The sequence below is a fragment of the Camelus bactrianus genome, chromosome 2, assembly GCF_048773025.1.
Source record: "Camelus bactrianus isolate YW-2024 breed Bactrian camel chromosome 2, ASM4877302v1, whole genome shotgun sequence".
Lineage (NCBI taxonomy): Eukaryota > Metazoa > Chordata > Mammalia > Artiodactyla > Camelidae > Camelus > Camelus bactrianus.
The window spans coordinates 108,376,291-108,402,246 of NC_133540.1; the positions used below are offsets into that span (position 1 = coordinate 108,376,291).

Below are 25,956 nucleotides of genomic sequence, written 5' to 3' on the forward strand. Positions count from 1 at the left end.
CATCTACTGTGTCACTCATCATGTTAACAGATCTGAGGGAATGATTGTTGGATCATCCCTATAGGTACTAAAAATGTATTTGACAAAATACAATACCCATTCTTCATAAAAACTCTTAATAAAAATAAGTAGGTACTTCCTTAATGTGGTAAAATATATCTGTCTCAGACAAGAACCTAGAATCATGCTTACAAGGGAAACACGAAAAGCATGCCCAACTAAAGCCAGAAGTGTTCAAGAATGTTCGCTATTGCCACTTTATCTACCACTGTCCTAGAAGTCCTATCAACACAATTAGATAAGAGACAGAAATACAAGGTTCACAAGTTGGAAAGAATAGGTAAAATGATCACTTATATTGCAGAAGATATGATGTGTACCTGAAAAATCTAAGGTAATTCCCTAAAAAAAAAAATCTTTGAAAAATCCAGTAAGGGGCAGGGTACAAAATTAATATAAAAAATCAAATAGCATTTGTATATTTAAACAACAACCAGCTGGAGGATACACTGCATTTCAAATCAGGGCAAAAGATAAATTAGGAATAAACTTAATAAGAAATGTGTAAGGTCTTTCTGAAGAAAACTTCAGAAGAATGCTTCTGAGAGACATGAAAATGACTTGAACAAAAGGAATGGTATATCATGTTCTTGAAAGGAAGTTGAATATAAGAAGATGCCATTTTTTTCTAAATCAATAAATAAGCAAGTTCATTTCAATATCCCAATGAAAAATAAGCTGGCAATATGAGACAAAAAAAATTGACATAGAAGAATAAAGAGAAGTGTACATTCCATTATGGCAGTGATATTTAACTAGATTAAAGTATCCAGTAAAACATTAGAAAGTTCAGGACTTAAGTAAATGATGAAAATGGCATATCAAATCAATAGGAAAACAAAGAATTACTGAATAAATGATGCTGGGACAATTGAATAGTCATCTAGGAAAAAAAAATTTACTTAATCCAGAGCTCACACTAATACTAATACAGCGTAAATTCCGAACAGATCAATGATTTTAATGGAAACACGAAGCCACAAAAATTATAGAAGAAACGATGGTAGAGTTTATTTATAACTAACTCAAAGCTGGCCTTCCATTCATGACACAAAACTCAGCCAAAACACTAATAAATTTGACCGTGTGAAAAAGAATGTATACAGCAAAAACAACTGGGGAAAAGTTATTTGCAGTTCATAACAGATCAGCAACCTTTCCTTGCACAGAAGGAGTTTCTGATAATTGAGGAAGAAAAGATCATAGCCCAGTAAGCCAATGGGTAAAGGGTAAGCATGGACTGTTTACAGAAAAGGGAATACAAATAGTTCTTAAACATATGAAAGGTTGTTTTGGTCTCACTCAGACTAAATTCTTTCAAAAATATATATATTTTTGGGTGTTTATTATGTGCCAATATTGGCCATCGGGTATAGGAGATACAGTAGTGAACCGCACTAAAGATTTCTGCTCTCATGGGGCTTACATTCAATGAAAAAGCAAATTAAAGCTACACTGAGGTGCCATTTTCATCTATCAGATTGGCAAAAATCCCCAGAAGCTTGACGTCATACTCTGTGGCAAGGGGCAATAGGTCCTCTCATATACTAAGGTAAATTGAGAGGCAAAATTGGTACAACGTCTTGGATAGGTCATTTGGCAATAACTATCCAAGTTACAAATGTACAAGCCCTTTGAGCCAGCAATTCTATTTCTAGGAATTTATCCTATAGATTTACCTACATAAGAGAGAAATGTCATATGTACAAGTTACTGCTAGTTTGTTTGCAATATCAAAACATTAGACACAATCTAAACAAGAGGCCATTTAAAGACACGGTGGTATGGAGTACCAAGAATACCAGGTAGCTGTAATACCAGGTATTTGGAATACCACGAAGTTGTGAAAAAGGAATGAGGAAGCACTTATGTGGAAAGATCTCTAAGATATATCATTAATTACATATATGAATGATATTCTACCAATTGTGTAAATAAGGACAAAAATACATTTTAATAGCATATAAAAGTACAAATTTATCCTCTATCCATCTACCCACAAAAAACTAATTGGTTGCCTTGGTTGTCTGTGGCAGAGGAACAGGAGAAGGGAAGGAACTACATGATGTGGTGGGATGCGGGTGGGAGATGGGGCAAGAGGGAACATTCACTGAATAGCCTTTCATGGTTTAAAAATTTTTAATCATGTGAATGTATTCCTTATTCAGAAAATTAAACCCAAAAAATAAGTTTTTCTTATCAAAAAATTTTTAAATTGAAGTACAGTCAGTTACAATGTGCCAGTCTCTGGTGTACAGCACAATGACCCAGTCATGCATATACATACATATATTCATTTTCATATCAAAAATTTTTTTCTAATTAAAGGAATATAATTCTGAGAGAAGGTTTGATAGTATTTCTATTTTGGTAAACTACCCCAGTATTTAATTATCTTCTTGGACAAGAAGCATCATATTCTTGATTACACTTAAATCTTCTGTTTTGATTTATCTTCTTAAGAAGCAACTACTCAAATTTCTCTTTAAATTATAAGTCACCTCATTTCCATCCATGTTCAGGGCTTTGAATAAAAAGTAGAGACATCTGTGTAGCCAAAACCACTTGTATTATGTAGAACTCAAGTTTCAATATAAAAACTAGAAAAGCAAGACCCAAAACCCCAGTGGAATGAAAGAGGTACCATTGTGCCATGGACATCAAGTTGAATCTCCTACGTGAAGGCAGCGAAGATAATATTAGAAGAATTTTATAAAGTCACAGAGTTGTAGCAAAGGAAGACAGGTTCTAACCTGTCAATTTATCTAATTTGTAACTTTGCTTTTTGGTAAAATAGACCCTGAAATCAAGGATGTCCTTAATATTCTCCCTAGGGACATATTTCAACAAGATGCAATGGAAGGAAATGTTCGCACTTCCCAAAGTCAAATTCTTTTCTTGTTACTTGACATCGTACTTTGTCTTTTTCTTTGCTTTGCTCCTCCTTATGCTTCAGGTCTTGTGCCCAGAAGGCGGTGGGAGAGGAAGAATGAAAAGAAAGATACAGAGCTGAGAGAAATGGGTTCAAAGTGTCAGAGCTGCAGGCAGGAAATTTAGTGAGTGGGGGAAACTGCCAAAATCCTGTCTAGAGGGAGCGCATGGTCCTCTTAACATGTTAGAATATACCGTGCCTGCTTTTGCATTGCTACTGACTAAATATTGACTAGAACCGCTCTCCTTCTTAAACAGCAGAGACCACGCAGAGGCTGCCTTTGGCCCAGGTCAAGGACGTGCTTCCTCCAATACCAGAACTAGAAGCTTCTTCCACAGCACATCAGCAAGATCAACACACACGGTGAGTGATGCTTCAGTTTTACCAATGATTTGACTATTCATTATGAATGCGAATAGATCCAAGGAGGTATAGTTAACCCCAAACTGCATTTCTATCTGGGTGTAGGAGATAGAAAGTGAGGAACTTGCAAAATCAGTTAATATGGATTAGAAAGTATGAAATAAAGTCACTATTTCCTCCAAAATTTAGGAAGGACCAGTCAACTAACCTCTTGGTCTGTTGAACAACATGTGTACTGATGCACCGAGATGTCAGCTTATCCTCTGGCACTGTTTCCTGGGATTGAGTCCTCAGTCCAGCAGGCTAGTCGTTGCTTCACTTGGAGCATGAAAAAAGAATGTAAATTTGTAAAGCAGAGCTACTCACTGGCCCTCAACTACTGAAATAAAAAAGCTCCTCTAAATTTAATGTTTGGTAATCTAGATTAACTCACATCGATTTCCATGTATTTGAACCCAAAACTGTGATCAGATGTGTTTAGAAATTTTTTTCTTTCATTCAACAAATATTTATGAAGTAGCTATTTTGTTGACGGCACTAATGATGACCGTTGGGGAGGGTATAACAGGGAAAACAAGGGAAACTAGCATTTTTTTGTTGTGCTGGGTGGTGGTAGACCAGATCATTTACTCTTCGTAATATCTGGGTAGTTATCAGTCAAAGGTCCTGGCAGGAAACCCATGGTATGCTCACACTAAATAACCTGGAAAGAGTTTCATAAAGGACCTATTAAACCAGGATGTGGGAAAACCAAAAAAGGAGAGTGCAGCCCCCTGGGACCAGTAACAGTGGGGCCCTGCTACTGTCCCTAAGACTAAAGGGACAAAGAAGTCATAGAGACAGAGTCAGAGGCAGACACACACTCGCAGGTACACGCACAGAAGGAACCTGTGAGGAGGGCTGCCTGACAGCTGCTGGGGCCTTTGGTCATGGACACGACAGCCTGTGGTTGCCCTGAGGAGAGAGAATCAATGTCCCAATGTGGCTGACCTTCTTTTTCCCACTGTAGTACTCCGCACTGGCCCAACCCACCCAGAGCGACAGGACACAAGCTAGACTGAGACAGTTCATATAGAATGGCCTCCCAGATCACCAAGCATGGTGAACAAAAGGAGAGAGCAGATCTGGAAAGGCAACCAAAGGTTTTCAGCATAGGTGGCTCAATGCATCAAACTGGAAACTAAGTGCCAAGGATACCTTTGTGCTTAGGACTAGAGAGAGGCAGGGCTTCCTTAGAGCTCAGGATCTGCTGTTGGCTCAGAAATTCCTAGGGCGAATATGATGTCATCATAGACTTGTTTTAGTGAAACGTTCCTGGATATTATGCTTGATACTTCTCATTCTAGTCCTCATTCTGGGACGTTCAACCTTGCACATGAAGAGCTCTCCTCTGTTCATTCACTACATGCTTTTTGAGCACCTACTGTGTGCCAAGAATTCTGCTACTCATTGGCAAAAAAACATGTAGTCAGTGGTGAATCAGATTAGGGAACCCCCAATTCCAACCGAGCGTCAAGTTAACATGATAGAAGCACTCATGGGGGACTTGGGGAGCAAAATGGGGAAATCCTCATTCAGAGGACATGTTGCTTAGCATTTAATAGATGTCCAATAAGTATTTGTCGAGTGAATAAATAAATCTCAACTTCTGTATCTTTCTACTAGAATCATGGACTGTTACAACCAAAGAAACCTGTGTGAACACTTTCACTTTCATTTTATAAAAGTGGAAAATAAGCCAAAATATGTAGTGGCAGAGGCAAGAGGAAACCCTAGGTTTCCTGGGTCCTAGCTGAGACGTGTACCACCCACCACTAACCTCCCTGTCTTCTTGGGGATGTAAATGAGGCTCCATTGCATTGGAAAGAGCCCTTAATCAGTGACTTTAGGAAGTTTTAGGGTGATGTTATAAGACACAGTTTTTTAGAAAAATTTTTCTTTATTGACATAGTCAGTTTACAATGTGTCGATTTCTGGTGTACAGCATAATGTTTCAGTCTACATATACATCCATATGCTTGTTTTCATAGTCTTTTTCATTATAGGTTACTGCAAGATATTGAATATAGTTCCCTGGGCTATACAGAAGAAACTTGTTGTTTATCTGTTTTGTATATAGTAGTTAGTATTTGCAAATCTCGAACTCCCAATTTATCTCTTCCTGACCTCTTTCCCCTCTGGTAACCGTAAGTTTGTTTACTGTGTCTGTAAGACACAGTTTTAATAAATGTTTTTAAAATTGTTTTCCACTAATTATTTTCAGGTTAACAAGATTTTTGTGTGAATCATATTTGCCTTTTTTTTTTTTTTAATCTTCAGACAATCTCTATGATTTCCTCTGGACAATCTAGACTGAACCCTTTTGAAGAGTACTCATACTTTTGTTTTGGGAATGAGGTAACTGGTAAACATTTGGTCCAGCTGAGGATGCACAATAGAACCAGTAGGAATGCTGACTGGTGGACGGAAACTAACGCGAGAGCACTCATTAGACCCAGGAGATTAAAGGAATGAGTTTTTTCAGGAAGCCATTATGAGTCTCATGGAAAACAAGCTGATGAAACTGGTGGAAACAGTAAAAGAATGCTTACTCTCCTTGTTTATCCATGTTTATACAGCCTACAACAGCCCCAAGATTTTGATTTTGAGGAACCAAAAACAATGTTAGGAGGAAAATCCCTCCTCTCACTGACCCACATTGTAGATCCTGATTTGATGGGTTTGCCTTTTCAGATGGACCATTTCTATTTGGCAAATTGCTTAAGAGGACCAGGGTTGTTTGTTTATACATTTGTTTGCATTTATAAATATTGCTTCCTTTTGGCACTGGAATTTTTTTAAAAATTCAAAGATACCAAAATAAAAGGAATTTAAGTGAAATACTTGAATATTTAAATCTAACAATACAATGTTTCCTCTGATTCTTTTGGCTTTCATCTTTTTATAGTTTTGATGGATGTCAAGAATAATTATAGTTATTAATTTACAGTGAAAACTTGGACAAGAGGGCAGTTTTTAACTATGAAAAATAGAAGAATACCTTCCCAGAGTTAAGATGGAACTTAACCTCCTGACATCATTATATGGTTCAAATCGCTTATCTGAGTAGATTTGCAGAGTTTAACTGCAAGATCAGGTTTGATACTAAGCAACCTAACAGGAACACATGTTCAGCACACAGAGGTGTTTTTGGTATTCCATTTTCTTTCTTTTTTTTTTTTTTTTGTTAGATCACAAAATGAGATTCTAATTGTAAAATTTAGGAATTGACGATGTGGCAAATGGAATTCTACTAGTCTCACTTTTTCTTATTTGTGTACCCCTGACTAATAGGTGAGTCAGGCTCAGGTCTGGGATTATTCAGCAGGAATTTAGGGGTGTCACATTCTCTCAGGTACCAATATTACACAATTTCTCTGAAGCCAACTTATTGTTCCCTTGCATGTCACCTATTATGTTCTGACAAATGACTTGGAAATCAGTGGGAACTTGGCTTACAAAAGGCATAAATTAAGCTTCAAGTTCTGTTACATTGTGGCAGCTTTTAGAAGCTAATTTCACTTGTTTATTAAAATAATAAACTCTATCAGAAACTGTGAAGCACTGAAAGATGTAGCTGGCCTACTGTCTGCCCACAAGGAGCTTATGATGTGGTGGAGGAGACAGCACACGTGTGCCGCTAGTTGTGACACTAGACGAAAGGATAAATGTCATTAACATTCCCAGCTTCCTGCTGGGAATTCACAGGCCAAAGGAATCATTTCCAGTTGCAGGTAATCAGGACAGCTTCTCAGGAGGGCCACTATCAAGCAGGGTCCAGAAGATGGCTTTTTCTGATCTCTTAGTATAAGTCAAATCTCCCGTTTTACATGTTCTCAACCCTCATGGTTCCTTCCGTATCTGTCATTTACAATTATTTTCATGGTTGTTAACTAATGTCTGGCTCCCTCTCTAGACTGATTCTGCTCACCCTAGTATCTCTGGCAGCTGGTAGAATGCTCGGCTCACAGTAGGCATTTAATAAATATTTGTTGGATAAAGGACTATTTATTGAGCCTTCCACCCCATACATTAGGCACATGCCATGTATACTTATTTCTTTCTCACAACTGCTCTCAAGACAGGTATCGTCACTCCCGAGGAAGCTGAGGTCAAGGAAAGCTCAGCAATTTGCCTGCTCTCTGGACTAATATTTGGATTTAGTCGAGGTCTTTGGGACTGCGAAAACTTGCTGCTCCCAGTACTTGCAATGCAGGGTAGAGATGGGACAAAAGGGAGCAGGATGCTCGGAAGGGGTGCCCGAGAAAAGGGGCTCCAGCTCAGAGCACCAGCACGGTGCTCTCCTGGGGGTGCGAGGAGGCTGGGTGGACCGTGCCCTTGAAGGAGACCTCTGCCCGGAACTGCTGCATGGGTGCTGGTCCTGCGTGTCTCCCTTAGCCTGGCAGTTCTGCTCTCCTCCCCGCCCACCTGGGTCCCATAGAAACCAACTCCTTGGTGCCTGGTGTAATTCCTGGCTTCCAATCTGCACCACTGAGCCTGATGTTTAGCACACTCTGCTCTTTTCAACTAGCTCCCAGTCTGACGTTGACTCACCTCGCATCCCCTCCCTAGGACTTACAGCTTCGTCGTGTGTCTGTGGCTCTCACCGCAGGCTTCCCTTCCCAGCTGTGACCCACACTCACCTCTTTGCCCTCTGTGTCCTGCTGAGTGGCCAGGACCCCAGCCCGCCATGCGAAGGAATTCAGGTGCAGATTGGAGGGGCAGAGAGGAATCAGGGCACTCTGCTGGAAGGCTGCCTGCATCCAGTCTCTGCAGACACAGTGGAATCAGAGTGGTAGGAAGAGGGGTAGGTAGATGAGAGGCTATGAAGAATTGGTGACACCTGGCAAATGATTTGATGCACGTGCGGGAGGGACGGTGGGGCAGGGAAAGAGGGAGAGAACAGATACAGAGGACAACCTTCCTGATCTTTGTGGGAAAAACAATAATGCCCAAACTGACAGCTGTTAGTTCTGGTTTCTAGAAAGATTTTCATTTTCCAGAGGATTCCCTTCAAACTTGACTTTCATCCTAGTTTTAAATTCTACTTCCCTCACCCTCTACCCTGAATACTTAGTCATCCTGGACGGAGCAGTCATTCTTCAGACCACCTTGCTCCTTCTGCCTCTTTTCTGACTGTGGCATCTGCCCGTTTCCTCCCATCTGCAGAAATCGTCTCCACCCTTCAAAGGCAGATAGTCTACCTTGTCCATGGAGCATCCCCTGCTGACTCCAAATGGAATGATATCTCTTTACTGTGCTTCCCTGGGATTTAACCCTCTTGCCAGGGTACTTCTCACATCCTGCCTCATACCGCACTAGTTATACTTACGTATGTCTCCCCAACAGACTGTGAGTGAGAGTGGGAACCACATCATCTCCAGCTGACAGGTACCCAGAGCTCCCTGCCCACTCCTCCCTTAAGATACTCATCTTGGTAATGGAGCTTGACAGATGTTGGCTGTAAATTCAGCATAGTGGTTAGCTCTCAGGGGATGGGGAAGGGGATGGGGCTGGACATCGACATTCCAGGAACTTCTAACACAATGGTAATGTTCTTTTATAAACTTGGTGGTAGGTGTATGGAAGTCATTGTGTCATGATTCTATGTAGCTTACATGTTTTAAAATATACTTTTGTACCTACCTACTCTAAATTTAATAAAACCAAATTTCCCAAGAGACAAATATTGTATAAATTACATCTTCCTTTCTCCTTCTGTCTGTCTATCTTTCACTCTCCCAACCGTATTTCTTTCCCTTCATGTAAAATACAGTAGAATAAAGACTTGGACTCAATTTTCTGGCATTTAATTTCCATAATTTGACCTTGTTATTTCCTTCTCTGTCTCTTTTTAAATTTTACTTCTTTTTTTGCCTGTCTACATCTTTCTCAACCATCTCCAAGTATTGGTGCTATTCTGATGAGTGGCAATTTTAGGATACCAAGTGGAAGGAAGTTCTTACGTTTTTAAAATCTAAATAAGGTATGTTGTTGATTAACCTAGAGATATGACAACCAAAAGAAACAGTTAAAAATCCTCTATGAACTGGGAATCATGTACTTTAGTAAAGATAGAGTAGTCTAGAAGCTTCTGTGATTTGCAGATGAAGTAGGCATATAGAAGCAGGGGACATTTGGCAAAAAATAATACTTTACAAAATCCTTTGAATGAGGTATTCCACTCCCCACCCCCACCCCCAAGAGTTAAGGCTGTCAGAGGGAACTATGGAGACAAATTTATTGCTGACTGGGAGAGTATTTTGTGGGTTATCAGCTGAGATATTTTCATCTGCAAATAATAACAAGCCCAAGCCGGAATGATATAAGTTATAAGATTTACTGTCTTACCTATAGAACCAATAGAAGTTCTGAATAGGGTGTTTTCCAAACTGGGAAACTCAAGAACTCACATCACCAAGTGCCTGGGTTCCTCCCTCCTTTTCCCCTCTGCCATCTTCAACTTGTTGGCTTTTGTCTTCAGGCTTCCCCTCTTAGGCTTGTATTAAGTGGTGGTGCCACAGCACCAGCAATCATCACAGTCTTACACCACGATTCCTTTTTAAGAGTAAAGAAAGCTTTATAAGGAGCCCCATCCTGGAAAGGTTTCTCCTCGTGTCAGATCATCTAGAATTGGGTCACAGACTCACCCTTAAATCTACTGATGACAGGGGAATTGGGACCATCATGACTCGTTGAGAAGGATCAAGATTTGCCTGGTTCTCAAGGAGGGGAGAGGAACTGACCATCAGAATGAAAACAGGGCTCTGTATACGTGGAAGAAGAGGAAATGACTGTTGGGTGCCTCTGTGAATGTTCCTCCTCAATTCCAAGGAGATGTGCGGAGAGAAACTGACTAAAAACAAAACACAGACTTGTTTCTCCCCCTAGAACGATTCTGGAGTGCACGCTCAGGCTGTTCGTCAAGCATGTGTCATTGCCTCACATTTCGTGATGGTGTCTACAATATCATCATGGGGCTATTAGCTCCCTCCAAAGACATGTCTATTTGCAGATGGACTGTGAAAATAGTCCACCTGTTTCCATATAGAAAAGTGATGTCAGTGTGTGATATTACAAAGGCAGGCACACCATTTGTAGTGAAGAACTGCCTGGTGGTCACCACCTTTCCTTTGAAATCTTATGCCACTTTCCTCTTAGGGAACTACCTCTTGCCTATTGAATGATATCTCGATGAAACTGTAAATCTAGGTTTCTTGCCCATTAGTCAAGGGGGGGTCATGTGACCAATTTGACCAGCTATCTCAGGACTTCCATTTATAGTGACATGAGGGTGAAAAAAAAAAAAAACGATTTGAGTTTCTTCATTCCAGCAGCTAAGTTATTCCTCTTTTAAGACACCTCAGTATCTCCCTACACCCACCAAACTGCCTTGGTTCTGAGCCTGGCTCTCCAGCCTTCCCTTGGACTCCATGAGCTACCAGTGACCTCTTTGCAAAGAGATCTTTTTCCTGCTTTAGTTTCCAGAGCTGGTTTCTGTTGCCTGCTAGATACAGCATCTAACATCTACTTTATTTCATAAAGTCATAGGATGTCTGAGCTGTAAGAAATCTTATAGATCATCTGGTCAACGCCCTGATTTTACAGCTGAGGAAACTGAAGCTTCTAGAAGATGAGGGTTTCACCCAAGGTCACATCACAGAGCTTTTCAGTGACAGAACTGGGAATAAGACAGTGTCTCCTTTGTTCAGGGTAATGCAGTCTGCTTTTGATTTTAATTCCTTTTTAGTATAAACTACAGCCTGCCTTTCTCCTCTCTCTCTCTCTCATGCTTAATACAGAATAATGACTTTAAAAATCTTCATTTCCCACACCCCTAAACTGACAATTTGCTTTGTGTGGTTAAAAAATTTGCTTCAGAGATAGTCCTTTCAGGGATTTGGCATCTGGTAAAGACAGGCATCAGTTTACATCCTTATATGGAGCCTTAATTCTTTCCAGTTATCTATAAATGTTTATTTTCCCCTTGAAATTCATGTTTGGAAAGGAAGTAGTTTGCTCTAGGGAAATATATGGGCAAAGGTTCTGAAAGTGATAATCTACCATTTTTAACTCTAGCTTCATTTGGGGAGAGCCTTCCTCAACTCCTACTAAAAGATATATATTTGCATTATTTTTTCAGTTGCTTTAGGGCAGTCAAAGCTCATACAATGGCTGCCAAAATAGCCCAAGGTTAAAGTCAGAGTTGGTGAGCAGTTTAATACTACTACTACTAATTATGTGCCAGGCACTATTTTAAGCACTAAGAATATATCAGTTATCTCATGTTACCTCACAATACTAGGAGGTAAGTTCTCTCATCAGCATCCCAATTTAAAGGTGAAGAAATTAAGGCAAAGAGAGTTTAAGTAACTTGCTCAAGGACACATAGATTTAAGTGGCAGAGTTGAGATTTGAACTCAGGTGGTCTGGGTTTAAAGTTTATGCCCTTAACCCTCTGCTCTGATGCACCTTAATCATGGAATCTCTCTCTATGGAGGTAAAAGTAGATTCATTTTCTTAGGGAAAAAAGATTGTCCAATGCTTCTCATAATTCCTTCTAGCATGGGGTTCTGTAGCATGAATTTCTTGAGTTCCAGTCACGCTTGGAGTGTATACTTGTCAGCACTCCTCTACCACAAGTACTCCTACACCACAAATGCTTTCTTGTCTCTACCCAGGTAGTAAGGTACGTCTAAAGAACTCAATTATTTGGTAGTTGTGAGAGGAACTGCACAGAATGAAGCTTTTTGCTTTGAATGCTCATAAAATAGATCAAAAGTAAATTGTTTAATAGATTATTTAAAAGCATTAAATTCTTTGAACTCATATCAAGATGCCCTGTGGTGAAAGATATTAATTACAATGCAAAACACCCAAATATTGATGAGAAAAGGCTGTGAACTAAGTGCCTGGAAAGTCCCTTTCTGCTTACTGGGTTCGAAACACATTTTTCTACTTGAAATTAGTCACAGAGAGACAGGAAATCATCTCTGTTCTCCTTCCTATTTTGGCAAATGGACAATGTAAGTTTTATTTTTAAGCAATTTATCATAACAAAGTTCCACTATGTCAAAACAAATCAACCGTGCTTAATGATTATATCATAGTGAGATTTTTTTCAGAGTGAAAAATTCAGTAGAAAAAAAGGGTGTTTTTAAAAATTGTCTATTTTATTCCAGCTATCTAAATAAAAGGCTAATATAGGAAGAAAAATTCATTATTCAGTAGTAGTTGTTGCTTTTTTAACAAAATAATTAGATCAATGTGAGCAAAAAGGATCTTTTTGAATGACATGTTTTAGTGCCAGAAATTCCATCAGAGATAGAACTCACACAAGCTGTATTCTAGAGAATCTGCCGGTTTGCATGGGATGGAGAGTAGGGGAGGACCAGTAGGGAGGTAAGAGAAGGAGGGGGTTATCCTACCTCTCTTGGGAACTGGTTGTATGAGCCCTTGTCATGTAGGCACCCCCTCCTCTGGGGATGCAGGTTGGCCTACCTGTACCCCAATACACCAGTGTGTGAGTACCAGTTCCAAGTACTGGTATCTGATAGAGAAATTATGCAATAAGTGTGTGTGGACTTAATGAATGGAGTGCTATGGGAAACCCAGACAAGGGGCACCTAAATCAAGGAGGAAGACAGAAGTGAGGGAAGACTTCCTGAAGGAGGGGACACAGTCTGAGTCTTAAAGGATAAGTTGGCCAGGATGGAAGGAACATACATACAGTCACTCAGGCAGTTGTGTTCCGAAAAGGGGGGCCTAATTTAAGATCTCTGTGTCCTCTAACACACACACACACACACACACACACACACACACGGGCTCCTACCGAGCAAGAGACAGAAGCATACTCTCTTTGCAAATAGTAATAACCATGCTATTCTCTTTCAAGGACATTGCAGTAATTAACGTGGGAGAGAACTGGGCTTTGTTAAGCTTGAGAATGTCAGAGTTCTGCAGGAGAAAACTGACAATACTGTGATCTATTGTGATATTTTTCACACTCTATAATTTAAGCTTGTAACTGCTTAACCAATTAAAGATTAAGCAGGCAGACTTTAAATGGTACTACACAACTGAAAGAATGATTTATTACACACAAGGATATTGGAAGAGAGGGAAGCCAGATTGCAGAGGAACACCACTGTCGGTAGCTGTTAATTGGGGCTACAGATCTAGGCTTCCCTGTTCAACTTTGAGAGAAGCCGCACCTTCAGTCCCACTTTTGGAGAGTTCCAATGCACAGTAATAATCTGAAACGTTTGGGAAGTCCCTTGAGGTTTTTTTTTTTTTTTAAATCTTTATTAATGGTTAAACACACTTCCCAGGAATATTCTTTTTTTTTCTCTTCCCAATTAACCCTGAATACCAGTTTTTGAATCATTGCAGTAAGAGAATGGAGACACTGGAGGAAATGTCATCCCTCTTTTGGGGTTATACAATAGCCAGTTTTTTAAAAGTTCAGTCGAAGGTAAATTCCATTAAAGCACAATTTGTGCTAACGCTGCTACGCTGATTTCAGGAATGCACTGGTCTATGACGTTATCCGTACTGTTGAGTCCCTCAGTTCATATGGTCCCCTCACGGGCTCCAATCAACGCAGGGTAGCAGCCGCACAAGGTAAATTGCCAGTACATAGAGCTGAGAGGGAGCATGGTGCAAGGGGCACATTAAGTTGGTGAGGAATTGATGAAAGTACCTGAAAAGGTAGGCAGGGACCTGACTATAAAGGGCTTTGTTTGGGTATTTTCCTGAATGCTGGGGTCAGTCAATGAAAGTGTCAATTAGGGGAGTAACCAGATTTGCACTCTTAGAGAGTGTATGTTGACACTACCATTATGGGTGGCTAGAGGGAGACCAAGACCCACGCTGACCCCAAGTTGGTATTGTAGGGGATCAAAATGATTTTCCCTCTACCTTTCTGAGTTCTTAGCTGAGACTTGTAATAAAAGGCAGATTGACAAGAGAAAACAATCAGATCAGAAGTTTATTAGCATGTAACCTCATGTATGGGTGATACCCAGGGAAAAATGAGTAACTCAAAGAGGTGGCTTAAAATTCAGACTTAAGTGTTACCATAATAAGGAGAAGGAAGAGGGACGTCAACCTCTTTGTGGAGAGTAAATGATTTTTGGGGAAGATGAATAGGCCCTTAGAGGAATAGGTGAGACGTTTGATAGTTTGTGATGGTGTTGACTTCCAGTCTCCTCTCCTGTGATAAGAGTCCATCTTCCCTGGTTGATGAAATTCCTGGTGTGGGGAATCTATGATAACTGAGTTCCTTTTGGAAGCTCTGTCTTCAGACAGATAAGTGAAATTCAGAGGAAGACTTTCCCTGTATTTGCTGTTTTTTCAAGTGCCTAGAGCTCACAATAATCAACATACCACAGCAGCATATTGGGGGATGGCGTGTCCTGAATTCCTGCAGTCATATATTGGGGTGGCATATGCTGCTCCCCTTCAGTATCTATCACACCAGTTCATAGGAATGATGACAAGAAAGGGAAACAAGACTGAGGCAATGGGGTGGAGGAAGAGACACAAAGAAGTAATTGACAGCACTTGGAAACTGATTGGGTATTGAGGGTGAAGAAAAGCAAGAGCCTGGGGTGATAGCTAGGCTTCTGGCAGAAGTAACACTAAGCATCCAACTAAGACAGAGAACATAGGAGGAAGGGGAAAGATAATTTCCATTCAGACATGTTCAGATTAAGTTTAGTGGGACCCCCCAGATACTGATGTACAGGTGTCTGGTAGGAAGCTGACTTTATGAATGGAATTCAGGAGTGATATCAGGGTTCCAGGTAGAAATTTGGGGGTCATCAACCTATAGTTGGGTGGTTGCAGAAATCACGGATATACCTAGTGGATTTTTTTGCTCCAACTGATTAATGTAATTTTGGCTGAGAGAACTGCAAAGTGAATTTCAAACTGAATCCTATTTTACTTGGTAGAGTGCACGACAGTTGCAATGAATGTTGTGGATTGACTGGATGAATATATGGATGAAGGGCTGATTGAATGAATGAAGGGTATAGGCCTATGAAAATCAATAGATATTTTCCTCTTTTACTTTACTTTATGATTTGTTTCACTTTTAGCTCTGGAAAGAAGAAAAAATATAACTCAAAGAAGCAAAAAGGCAACAATGGAGGGATTGTTTGGATGCAGTACATGGAAGACTTTATTCCTGCTCTTAAAAATCAATGAGCCTTTCATTTTTAGGCCAACTAATTTCAGACCATTTGATGTATATTGTTCCCCTGAGGTATCAGTGCCCTTGCAGTGACTGACCAACTGCTGCCTCTGCAGCAAATGCAGATGGAGATGACCAGGAAAGTGACAGACTTGTTACTGTTCAGCAAACAAACATGTTATTTTGCACATGACTTTCTTTGAGTGCGAGTCTCTACATTTTTGGCCAGAAATCAAGTGATTTTAAAGGAAAGAGAGATGCAGAATCTCAGGCATTGGCTTGTAACACCCATATCTTATTATAAATGGCCATACTATGGCCCCAGGGGCCGCAGAATAGCCCAAGGCTCCTTAATAATCAATCACACCACCATCAAGGCAACAGATAGGGCAGGTGGGAAACAAGTCTTCCCATTGATGGATGACTTTTACCTTCCCATGGAAAAGTAGTTCTAATGCTTCATGAATCATTGAGGAAATAAAATGCACAGTTGTAGCCCCAAATGGTCAAAATGTTTTCATAACTCACTATGGGCACCAAATGGTTTGGGCAGTGCCAAGTAAATTACAAATCCATTTTGTAGTTCAGGAAGGTCATTAGGACACAGATTCATTATCTGCTGAGGCTTTTCTTTGTTTTCTATTTATTATTTTGAGTGAAATGGAGCTGTAGGAGCAGAGCAGAGACCTCAGTTCATTCAGCCCTGACACATTATTTGTGTCTACAATTTCACCATAAATTTGGAGCGGGAGAGACAGAAATGGCAAATACAGAGATTTAAATCCCCTTGTGCTACATTTGTCAGGATGAGCAGATTGCAAACTGCCTCTTGCAAATATGATACACATTTGGGGATCAAGCTAATAACTGTGAAACACAGATTCATTCATTTCTGTGGTGTTTCCCTCCAGAAGTTTCTAAAATTGCTTCTGTAGCCATTACATAGATGTAGAGCTGTTCAGGTTTAGAGGAAGATTAGAGACACAACCTGGCTAAAGAAGTTGGCTCTTTCCAGTGAGATGGAAATGACATACTTTTCTGTTTATACCATCAGAGTCTTCACAAACTATGCATTTAGAATACTTGGTTTGGGCTTTTCTATGGAGAGTAAGGAGAGACTTGTATAGTCATCAGAATGGTCTTAGAATTTTGTAGTAACATTAATGACAAAGAAATCCAGATCGTGTAGATGCTCTCACTCACACTTCTGGCCCTACTGTTGAAAAATAACCTGTGCATTTTACACTTTAAATCCCTGGCAGGGCCCTGTCCTCTCATCTCCTTCATCAGAAGCTATTTTCCTTTGCTTCTTGTTTTGATTCTTAAAAATTTCATTACAATAAATAATCCGTTTTGGAAAAACGAAAATATTTTTCATTATAAAAATATTTAAATATTACAAATAACATTGGAATTCCCTTTAATTACTGTGTCACATTCAGATGTTCTCCCTACCCTATCCACTCTTGGTCACAAATGTTACTAATGATTTTGTGTAGATCTTTCCATATCTTCTTCTAGGAATGTGTGTGTGTGTGTGTGTGTGTGTGTGTGTTAGATATTTGTGTGTGTACATGTTATTTGAGATAAATATACTACAAGTACTATACTGTAGCTTTCTTTTTCCACTCAGTGATGAATCTTGGAGCTCTGTTAGTACAGAGATCTGTTCCACCTTGCTATGGAATGAATGTTTGTATCATTCCAAAATTCATATGTTGAAGCCTAATCCCCAGTGTGATGGTATTTGGAGGTAGAGACTTAGGGAAGTAATTCATTCATAAGGGTGGAACCCACATGAATGAGATTAGTGCCCTTATAAGACAAGGCATAAGAGAGCTTGCTTCTTCTCTCTGTGTTCTCTGCCTTGTAAGGATGCAATGAGAAGACAGCCAACTGTGAACCAGGAAGCCAGCTCTCACTAGACTTTGGATCTGCCAGCACCTTGATTTTAGACTTCCCAGCTTCCAGAATTGGAGAAATAAATGTTTGTTGTTTAAGTCACCTTGTCTATGGCATATTTGTTACCGCAGCCCAAACTGACTAAGACACATTTTTCTATTCTTTTTAACTGTTACATAATATTCCATATAGTTATTTATTTAGATGGCTCTAATTTTTCACTATAGTCTACCCCTGCCTGATGAAGAGTCTTAAAAAATCCTTTATAGAGTGAATTCTTCTAAGTTAAAAATGTAAATTCCATCCATTTTAATGGACAAAATGTTTATGCACTTCTAAACCCCCAAATCATACTTATTTATGCAACAACACCAAATACCATTGAAATGGACACAATGACTTCTATGGTTAACGTGTCATGATATAACTTGACCAGATATTCTCCATCATTAATTACTCTATAATATGGCTGTTTCCATTCTCTCATTCAATGTTTACAGATTGGACACTTAAGACTTTAATGTATTTGTTCATTCAACAAATAATTACTGAGTACCTACCATGTGCCAAGCACTGCATTGAGTGCTGGGAATATGGTAACAGACTAAAAAAAAAATTCCCTGTTTTATGGAAATTACATCTTAGCAAAAGAGATAAATAATAGATAAGTAAGATGCAAAGGATGGTAGATAGTGATGTATTATCCTATGGAGAAAAAAGCAAAGCAGAGAAAGGAAATATTGGGAGGGTTGCAATTTTATCTGGAGAGACCTCACAGAGAAGGTGGCTTTTGAAGAAAGACCTGAAAGAAATGAGGGAGGGAGCTGTGAAGCTGTCAGGAAGAAAATTATCCTATGTATCCCTGACTAAGATGCCCTCTAGGACCAAATAATTCTCTTTGACAGAAATGGCCAGAGTCTTTCTGCCCTGCAATTCATCATTTGGTTTCTTGACCTTTATCACATTTCCTGACAGCGGATTTTTCCCCTAAAGATAGCAGACAAGCGCTTTCTTGCCGAAGTGTCAAAAGGCAATCACAGTTTTCCGTGAGAAATGGATCACTCAGCATGAGAGTTATAACATGAGGGAGAATGGGACACACAGGCTACTCACTCTCTCTTGGGATCAGAGGCATCAGCAGGAAAAATGTGGTTAGCCTCCTGACAGGGAGATTTGTGGAGCAATTTGTCTCTGCCTGGGGCCACAGGACAGAGAGAGGAGAGCCCAGGTATTAGCTGGAAGAGAAGAACTCAACCCAAGGGAAAATGGGCAACTTTTCCTTTTTATGACCAGGTATCTGCTTATCTGTGGGCTCTGGCTAGCATTTTATACACTGCCTGGGTATGAATCCTAGTTCTTGCACTTATCAGTTGGGTGACCTAAGGCAAATTATTTAATCTCTCTAAGCTTCACTTTTCATTCATAAAATGGATATAATAGTCACTATCATTTCATAAGGTTGACATTAGCGATTAAACGAGATCATGGAGGTAAAGTGTCTGGAGCACACTAAGTACTTAGTAAATAATCACCTTGTCCCCACACCCACCATCATCACCACCACCACCAAAATCATCATTGTCACCACCACCACCACCGTCATCGTCACCACCACCACCATCATCATCGTCACCACCACCACCATCATCATCACCACCACCATTATCATCATCACCACCACAACCATCATCGTCACCACCACCACCATCATCATCACCACCACCATCATCATCATTACCACCACCATCATTTCTACACCACTACCACAACCATCACTTTTTGGGCTTAACAGGGAGCAGCACCAAGTTCAGGGACAAGTAGGCATTACTGAGTACATCTTTCAAACATTTATCAGTATCTCACAACACCTGGTACTGAAGATTCAGTGGAGAGGCTGCCTAAAGTTGGTAATCTTTAAGGCAAGGGAAGCATAAAACAACCCCAAGCTCCAGGCAGGCAGTAGAGGGTTAAGGATTTTCAGGAAGGGTAGTGATTTGCAAATGCCCACCCCCCCCCAACCCCGCACCAGTGAAGGGGGAGTGGGATCTGGGAGCGGGAGGAGGAAATAGAGCCACTTTAGGACTATCAAAGGTACCTGTGAGTCAGGCAGCTGTGATGAAGTTGACCAGGAAGCTGCCAGATGGAAATGTCTGTGAAGCAGGGAAGAGGCCTCTGGTAGAACCACCCAGGGGCCCAATAACCTCGTATGGCTTCGTTCTGTGTCTCTTTGGTCCCAGTGTGTTCTCAGTTGCGTGGAAACCATCAAAGTTGTCGACCAAATCTTTCAGCTACAAATCTACCTAATGTTGCAAAGAGAGCTAAACATACAAGTGTTTGAATGTCTCTAAAAATAACTTGTTACTTTTGCTGGGAGGCTCTGCATAATAGTTTACAATGTTAGCTGGTCAGGTCAAATTGACGTGGGTTTGAATCCTGGCTCTGTTTTACTAGTTGTGCCACATGGAATGAGTTACATAACTTCTCTGGGTCTAAATGTTCTCATTTGGGCAGTGGAATTTGTAATAATATCTACCCAAAAGGGTACTTATGGAGATTAAATGGGATAATGCATATAAAACACTCAACACAGTGTCCAGCACACAGTAAATACATATTAGTGATTATTATTGGAATCTTTTGGATAGATTGTTTTCTGGTGACATAAATGGGGAAAGGAAAGTATAAATGTAGAGAAAGAGAAAGGGAAGAAGAGGAGACACAAAAAAGAGAGGCAGGATGTTAAAAGCTGATCCTGGAAGAGAGGCCCTTAATGACAGTCGTCAAAGAAGTTCTGAGAGAGGAAAAAGGGTAACGATGGCAGAGACTCAGAGGCAGAGAATTAGATTTGCTTTTTCGCCAAGGTTTCATCCATCTGCTCTTGGCTTCTGTGCTGGTTTTCCCCTCCAAATGGCAGCTCTAGAAACCTAGTAGTGAAACCCATGGCAGGGAGACAGACCGTTTCTGAATCACCCTAAACCTCTGTGCTCAGTGAAGGCATATATGAAACGTATGTAAAATTCTTTTGCAGTATGGGATTTCTTTGAGACCAACAGAAGAGACAGGTCTGTCGAGTGAGTCAGCGGTGACCACAGGCAGACATAATCCTATTGCTTTTTGGCTGACAGCTCATGCAGAGAAAAATACTCTCTGATGCAGACAAAGGTAAATGCAGCTTCAATGCCAACACAAAATTCTCACTCGCCACAATCAGCTTCTATTCACAGTCTATGCTGACCCCAGGCACCAGAAATATCAGAAACACAACGGATTTCTTACTGTTGGGTTGCAACAGGTTAATCATTGCTAAAGGTAAAATGCTCAAAGGGTAGAAAAGTTCAGATTATTTTCAGGATCTGAATACACACATATACAAGAAAGAATCTCAGATTTGTTTAATAGCATGTATTGCAGTGGAGCATCTATTCTAGGTGAATATACAGAAAATAAACATAAACCTGAATAAGTTATGAGGTATCTAGAAAAATGGAACAAATCGTTGACCACATGATTTTTTTTCCCTTTAATGTGAAGAATGGCTGATCTGAATCCACTCCTATGGCTTTTTGAATTCTAATCAACTACAAAACCAAGGCAAAACTGCAGTTCTGAAATGAGTTTTCAGTATGATCTCTTCTGACGTGCTTTTACAAACACAGTAATTTAAGAAACCAAGTTGAAGCCTGGATCTGAATATCAGAATGTAGAGCATGCTTAAGAGGAAGACCAAAGGGCAATTTTTACATTACAAAAATTAGCTTAACCCTGAAGGATAACTGCTTTTATAAAATCAAATACAGATTGAAGTCATGTGGTAAAATCCATCCCATCTGTTCAGCATACATACATACCTACATTGCTATATATATGTATATATACATATACACACACACACACACACACACACAGTATGTAAGTATACATACATACCTTCTTTTTTTAGAAAAGAAGAAAAATAAGTTTATTTCACATTTTTGCTGAATTACTTCCTAAGACATTACATTGTGGACCGCTAGGATGGCTGTGACTGGAATATGCCTGCTTTTGTTACTAACTTGAACGCAGCCCAGCCGGGCTGTGCAGAAGCTGACTTCTCAGATGCACGAGCACCTCGGGGCAGCTGACTGGAGAAAGCACAGGAAACACTCATTTCTAGGTTCAGACTTCTCCCATATAATGAGCACTTTCCTTAGCCCGTCCAAGGCTGGTGCTTCTTCCCTTTGTGCTCTGCAGCTGAAGTCCATGCTTCCATAGCGGGTGTAGCTGAAGCAGCTCATCCTTGCCACCATCCCGGCGAGCCACACTGCTCATTTAACCATGGACGTGAAGTACAGCACAGTGTGAGACTCAGAGAAAAGAGACTTCTGTCCTCAGTGGGATAGAATATTTAAGCTTAGGCCTTTGCTTTAAGATTTGGGACTCAATTTCACCTTCAAAGCTTTATGTATCAACACCCCAAAGTGGTTTTTCTTGGACGCATTTTGCTTTGAATTTGAAATATGCTTTTGATGCTTTTTATTTAATAAGGCACAGGTGCAGGACTTCATTCATTATTTAGACTAGAACTTCTTTTGCACTTGATCTCAGGAAAAAGAAAAAAACTGGCAGGCATATTCAGGGTAATTGCATAGAGTGAAATGAACCCAATTTGTGTAAAGGATTATTGAAGGAATGCAAAACTTTCAAAGCAAGCCTGCTGAGTCATTCATTCATTCATTAACTGATTGCCATTTGCCTAGATCTGGAGCCTGTGCTTTCTAGGCTTTAAAGGCAAAGTAAAGAAGCAATTATTTAAAAGTGATGGTGAAAAACAGTACTGAAAAAGAGCAATCCTGAAGGGTGGATATATTTTAAGTGATTATTCTCTCCTAAAATAATGTAATTCACAGACTGTGGAGCTAGGCCCCAGGAATCATCTCTCAGACTGTGTTTCCACCTGGCAACATTCCATCACTAAAAGATATATATGTGCCATTTAAATAACATCAACCACTTTTTAGAGAATAATTCTCTCTCTCCTTTTTTTTTTTTTGGTGCAGATTTCTATTTTATGATAAAAAATTTTGCTATGCACTCAATGGGTGCTGTTAGGCTTCAAGTCTAATTTTGGGGATCTAGCTCCTCTGAAACTATGTTTCTTTTACATTTCCAGTTAATGTCTATAAATCCATCTGATGCTAAAAAAGTCTGATGTGAAGAAATCGTAAATCTAAATCCTTTCTTCTGCTCTGAACATAAGAAGTGTAAAATTTACGAAGAGGTAATAAATGCAACATTTTTATCAGTTAATTGTTCTCTAGACTTAGTAGCAGAAACATTTCAGGCAATCCAAAAGCAAGTAGGAAAAACCATCTTTAATTGATTCCTCAGAGCAATTTTTTTTCTAGATTATAAATAAATTCTTGTATTTTTCATTTGGTTGTTTCAGGAGATATACCAATGAAACAAAGGATATAGGAAAATGAAATGTTAGTAAGTAGGATGATATTCAAATATCTGTACTTTGCCTGGGTGGAACAAAGGCAGTCTACTCTATCAGAGGAATAAAAGCAAATGTGAATGAGGGATTTTCACCCTGGCAAAAATACAGGCTTCACTTGGCCTGGAGAGAGCCACTGGGCAAGACGTCTTGTGACAGTACCTGTAGGGATGTTAATGGTCTCTGAAATAGGAATATGGTACAGAACCCCCAGCCGGAGTGACGTGTGGGGCTCAGGGCAGAAGTGTCCATTGACAAAGCCTCTCCTGGCTGCAGGGTCTTCTGTGCAGCTTCGTGGACTGTGAAACCATGTAGTCATCCACACATCAGCACTGTCTGTCTTTAGAAGCAATGATGCCATTTGCCACCGGCGAGTGTGACCTGTGCATTCATGGAACAGCGTGACTCAACTGTAGTGGATTTAAAAGTGCATCCCTGGGGCTCTGCCGTGTTGGGCTCCCTTCCATCTGCTGTTCGCGTATGTGCAGGCTTTGTGACTACACTCTCGTGTGTGTATGGCCCTAAGAAGTCAACTTCATACAAAATATTCTTTAGTATCCCTTTTCATATATGTTTTCACTCCAGATGTAAAGTTTGGGATAAAAAAGTTCAAGAAGTGTGAGAAAAAATACAATCAACTGAAAAGTAAAACATTAAAAAAAAAAAAAAACCCACTAGTATACTTTGTTCTTCAATTTTTTTCAGGTTTAAAAAATTTATTAGTATTTTAAAGTATTTTAGGAATTATTATAAATCCTTTTTCAGACTAGCTGCCTCTATTGGGGTGAGAGCATGTTCCTCTATTGTGAGCACACAGTAAGAGCTCAATAAATGCTTATTTTGAGAATAAATGACAATAAAGAGATACTTATGTTCCTCTTTCACCATCATTGGTAAAATCTGTAAGTAGTGTTATCTCTACCCATGGTATTTATAAAACAAAACTAAGTTCAGTATAAGAATTGATTTAAAGTCATATTATAAGAATGGGGAACTTAAAAGTGGAAATTTAAAGTCAAAGGTCTGCCCAGGAATTTCTAAATGTAGTGTGCTTGAGCAGGAAAATGGAAATGAGTATTTGTGAGTGAACTTCAGATTAAAGAAAATTATCAATACAAAGCTGTGTAAGTTTAAATTAACATTAAGGAAACATAATTATTTGTAAAATAACCATATACATTAAGAGAAATGATATTCTCTTTAAACTTGCATTCTCAATACTGTCCGTGCAAAATTGCTTATAGTGTCTTCAAACGGGCATCTGTGGCCAGGGGCGTGGAAAACATCCCATGAAATGGTATGTAACAATGCACCAGGGCCTGCCGTTTCCTTGAACTCCATGGAGTCTGGCCAGGTCACGGCCGTGCTCTGGAACAACTGGTCTGGATGTGTGAAACCTGCAGGACAGGCAGCAGCAGCTGGAAGGCATCCTGTATGTACGTCGTGCTGTTGCAGCCCTGAGAAGGGAGAAAATCGTAGTAGAAGGGTTATCGTCAGAGTTCCATCTTGACAGTTCTTCCAATTTGATAATGTTCCTTCTTCTCAAACCCCACACTATTTTTTGGATGTTTTTCTTTTAATGTTGGTGCTTAAAGCAAATGTAAATGCTTTTCTTCAGATGGAGTACCTCCAGCTCTGAATTATCTATGCTAACAGAAGAATTCACTTAAAACGAGGCAAGCCATTTCCATAGACTTTTAGGATATATCGATATATATATATATATATATATATATATATATATATATATATATATATATATATATGTATGTATGTATATATTCATGATCCAATGTCCAGTCTTACTTATCCTCTTTTCAGATCAACCCCACTGCTCTGAAATAACATAAAAGCAAAGCATGTAGGAGGCTGTAGTTTGTCCCAACCTATAGCTGAATAAACAAGAATGGGCTCCTGGAGATACCACTGTGTAATTATTTACGGCAAATCCTTGAACGCCGTCATCCTCCCATGGATGTTGGTACCTTCTCCTTGGTTTGGATATTCGATGTTGCTAGTCACGTTGTGGTGCTCTAACATACAGTATTTGACAAGAGGCTATTTAAAGTTTCAGGTAATTAGAACAGGAGAAAACTTCCACTGGGGGAATAAATAAACATTTGACTTCATATTCTTCATGGGTGACACGGTAATTGATCTGCTAATGCCTTTTGGATGGCCAAGGGGGAGATTTTCTCATTCTGTATTCTGCCTCTGACTGCCTGGGTTTCCTCTTAGCTGCCACTATGGTCCCTTGTCCCTTCTTTTCAACTCCATCCCCCGTGTGGCTGTGTCTTAAGGAATAACACTTAGTGTCACCACTTTGTTACTCCTGTACCCTGGTAGTTTCCCTTAACAGTAAGACCCAATTCCTAAATGCATTGCTATCAATATACAGGTAGCTCTCCCTTGAGGTTTTGTCATTTCCAAATTTTGCATTTGACGGCTACTTCAGACAGCGAACAACTACTGTATACGCACTGCCCATGTTCAGACTTAACTTGCTACCACCCTGTGGCTTCAGCTGGGTTCCCTGGGGCTACAGATGTGCGAGTTCCTTATGGTTTGGTCCCTAATAGAAGGTTTTCCTCCACTGGCCACAGGTGGAACACAGTGCCTATGACTCATAAGTGAGACCTCCTGCACTGCTTTTCTTCTCTCTTACATCACTGCTTCTGGCAAAGCCACAGCGGCGAGGGGCAGCTGTGTATCTGGGTTACAAAGCCCTGGCCCACGAAGTGAGTGCTGTGGTCCTAGAGGATCTTGCCTCTGGTCACTGAACAGGCAGTTGCTTAGGATTCTACTTGTCATTTCTGCCAGTCTGGAGCTTAGACCTAACTAAACCAAAAGTAATCGTGAATGGAGGGAAGTGTCCATTTTTACAAAAATCACCCTTGTGCAAGAATCTGTCGTTGCAGTCAGTAATCACAGTGTTAAATCTGGTGTCAAACTTGGCAGCAGAAATGTGCTTCTGCCAGGGAA

General features: G+C 40.0%; 2 protein-coding genes across 7 annotated transcripts in view; one reads left to right on the top strand and one right to left on the bottom strand.

Annotated features, from left to right (window-relative positions):
- TMEM156 (transmembrane protein 156) overlaps positions 1–25,956 on the top strand; it is a 74,764-nt gene that overhangs the window by 31,997 nt on the left and 16,811 nt on the right. The window contains exons 6-7 of one of the 5 annotated variants that reach the window (XM_074349287.1): positions 3,250–3,355; positions 5,619–6,235. In XM_074349287.1, coding sequence (XP_074205388.1) covers positions 3,250–3,355; positions 5,619–5,667 — 155 coding nt within the window. In that variant the 3' untranslated portion in view covers positions 5,668–6,235. Of the gene's footprint in view, positions 1–3,249; positions 3,360–5,618; positions 6,236–25,956 lie in introns of those variants that run through there. The other 4 variants (XM_045522402.2, XM_010962670.3, XM_045522403.2 and 1 more) reach the window with 4 other exon arrangements.
- The window catches only part of FAM114A1 (family with sequence similarity 114 member A1), a 63,995-nt gene continuing 60,873 nt past the window's right edge, over positions 22,835–25,956 (bottom strand). For both annotated transcript variants that reach the window (XM_074349270.1, XM_074349259.1), the window contains exon 14: positions 22,835–24,431. In XM_074349270.1, the coding sequence (XP_074205371.1) occupies positions 24,330–24,431 (102 nt within the window). In that variant the 3' untranslated portion in view covers positions 22,835–24,329. The remainder of the gene's footprint in view (positions 24,432–25,956) is intronic.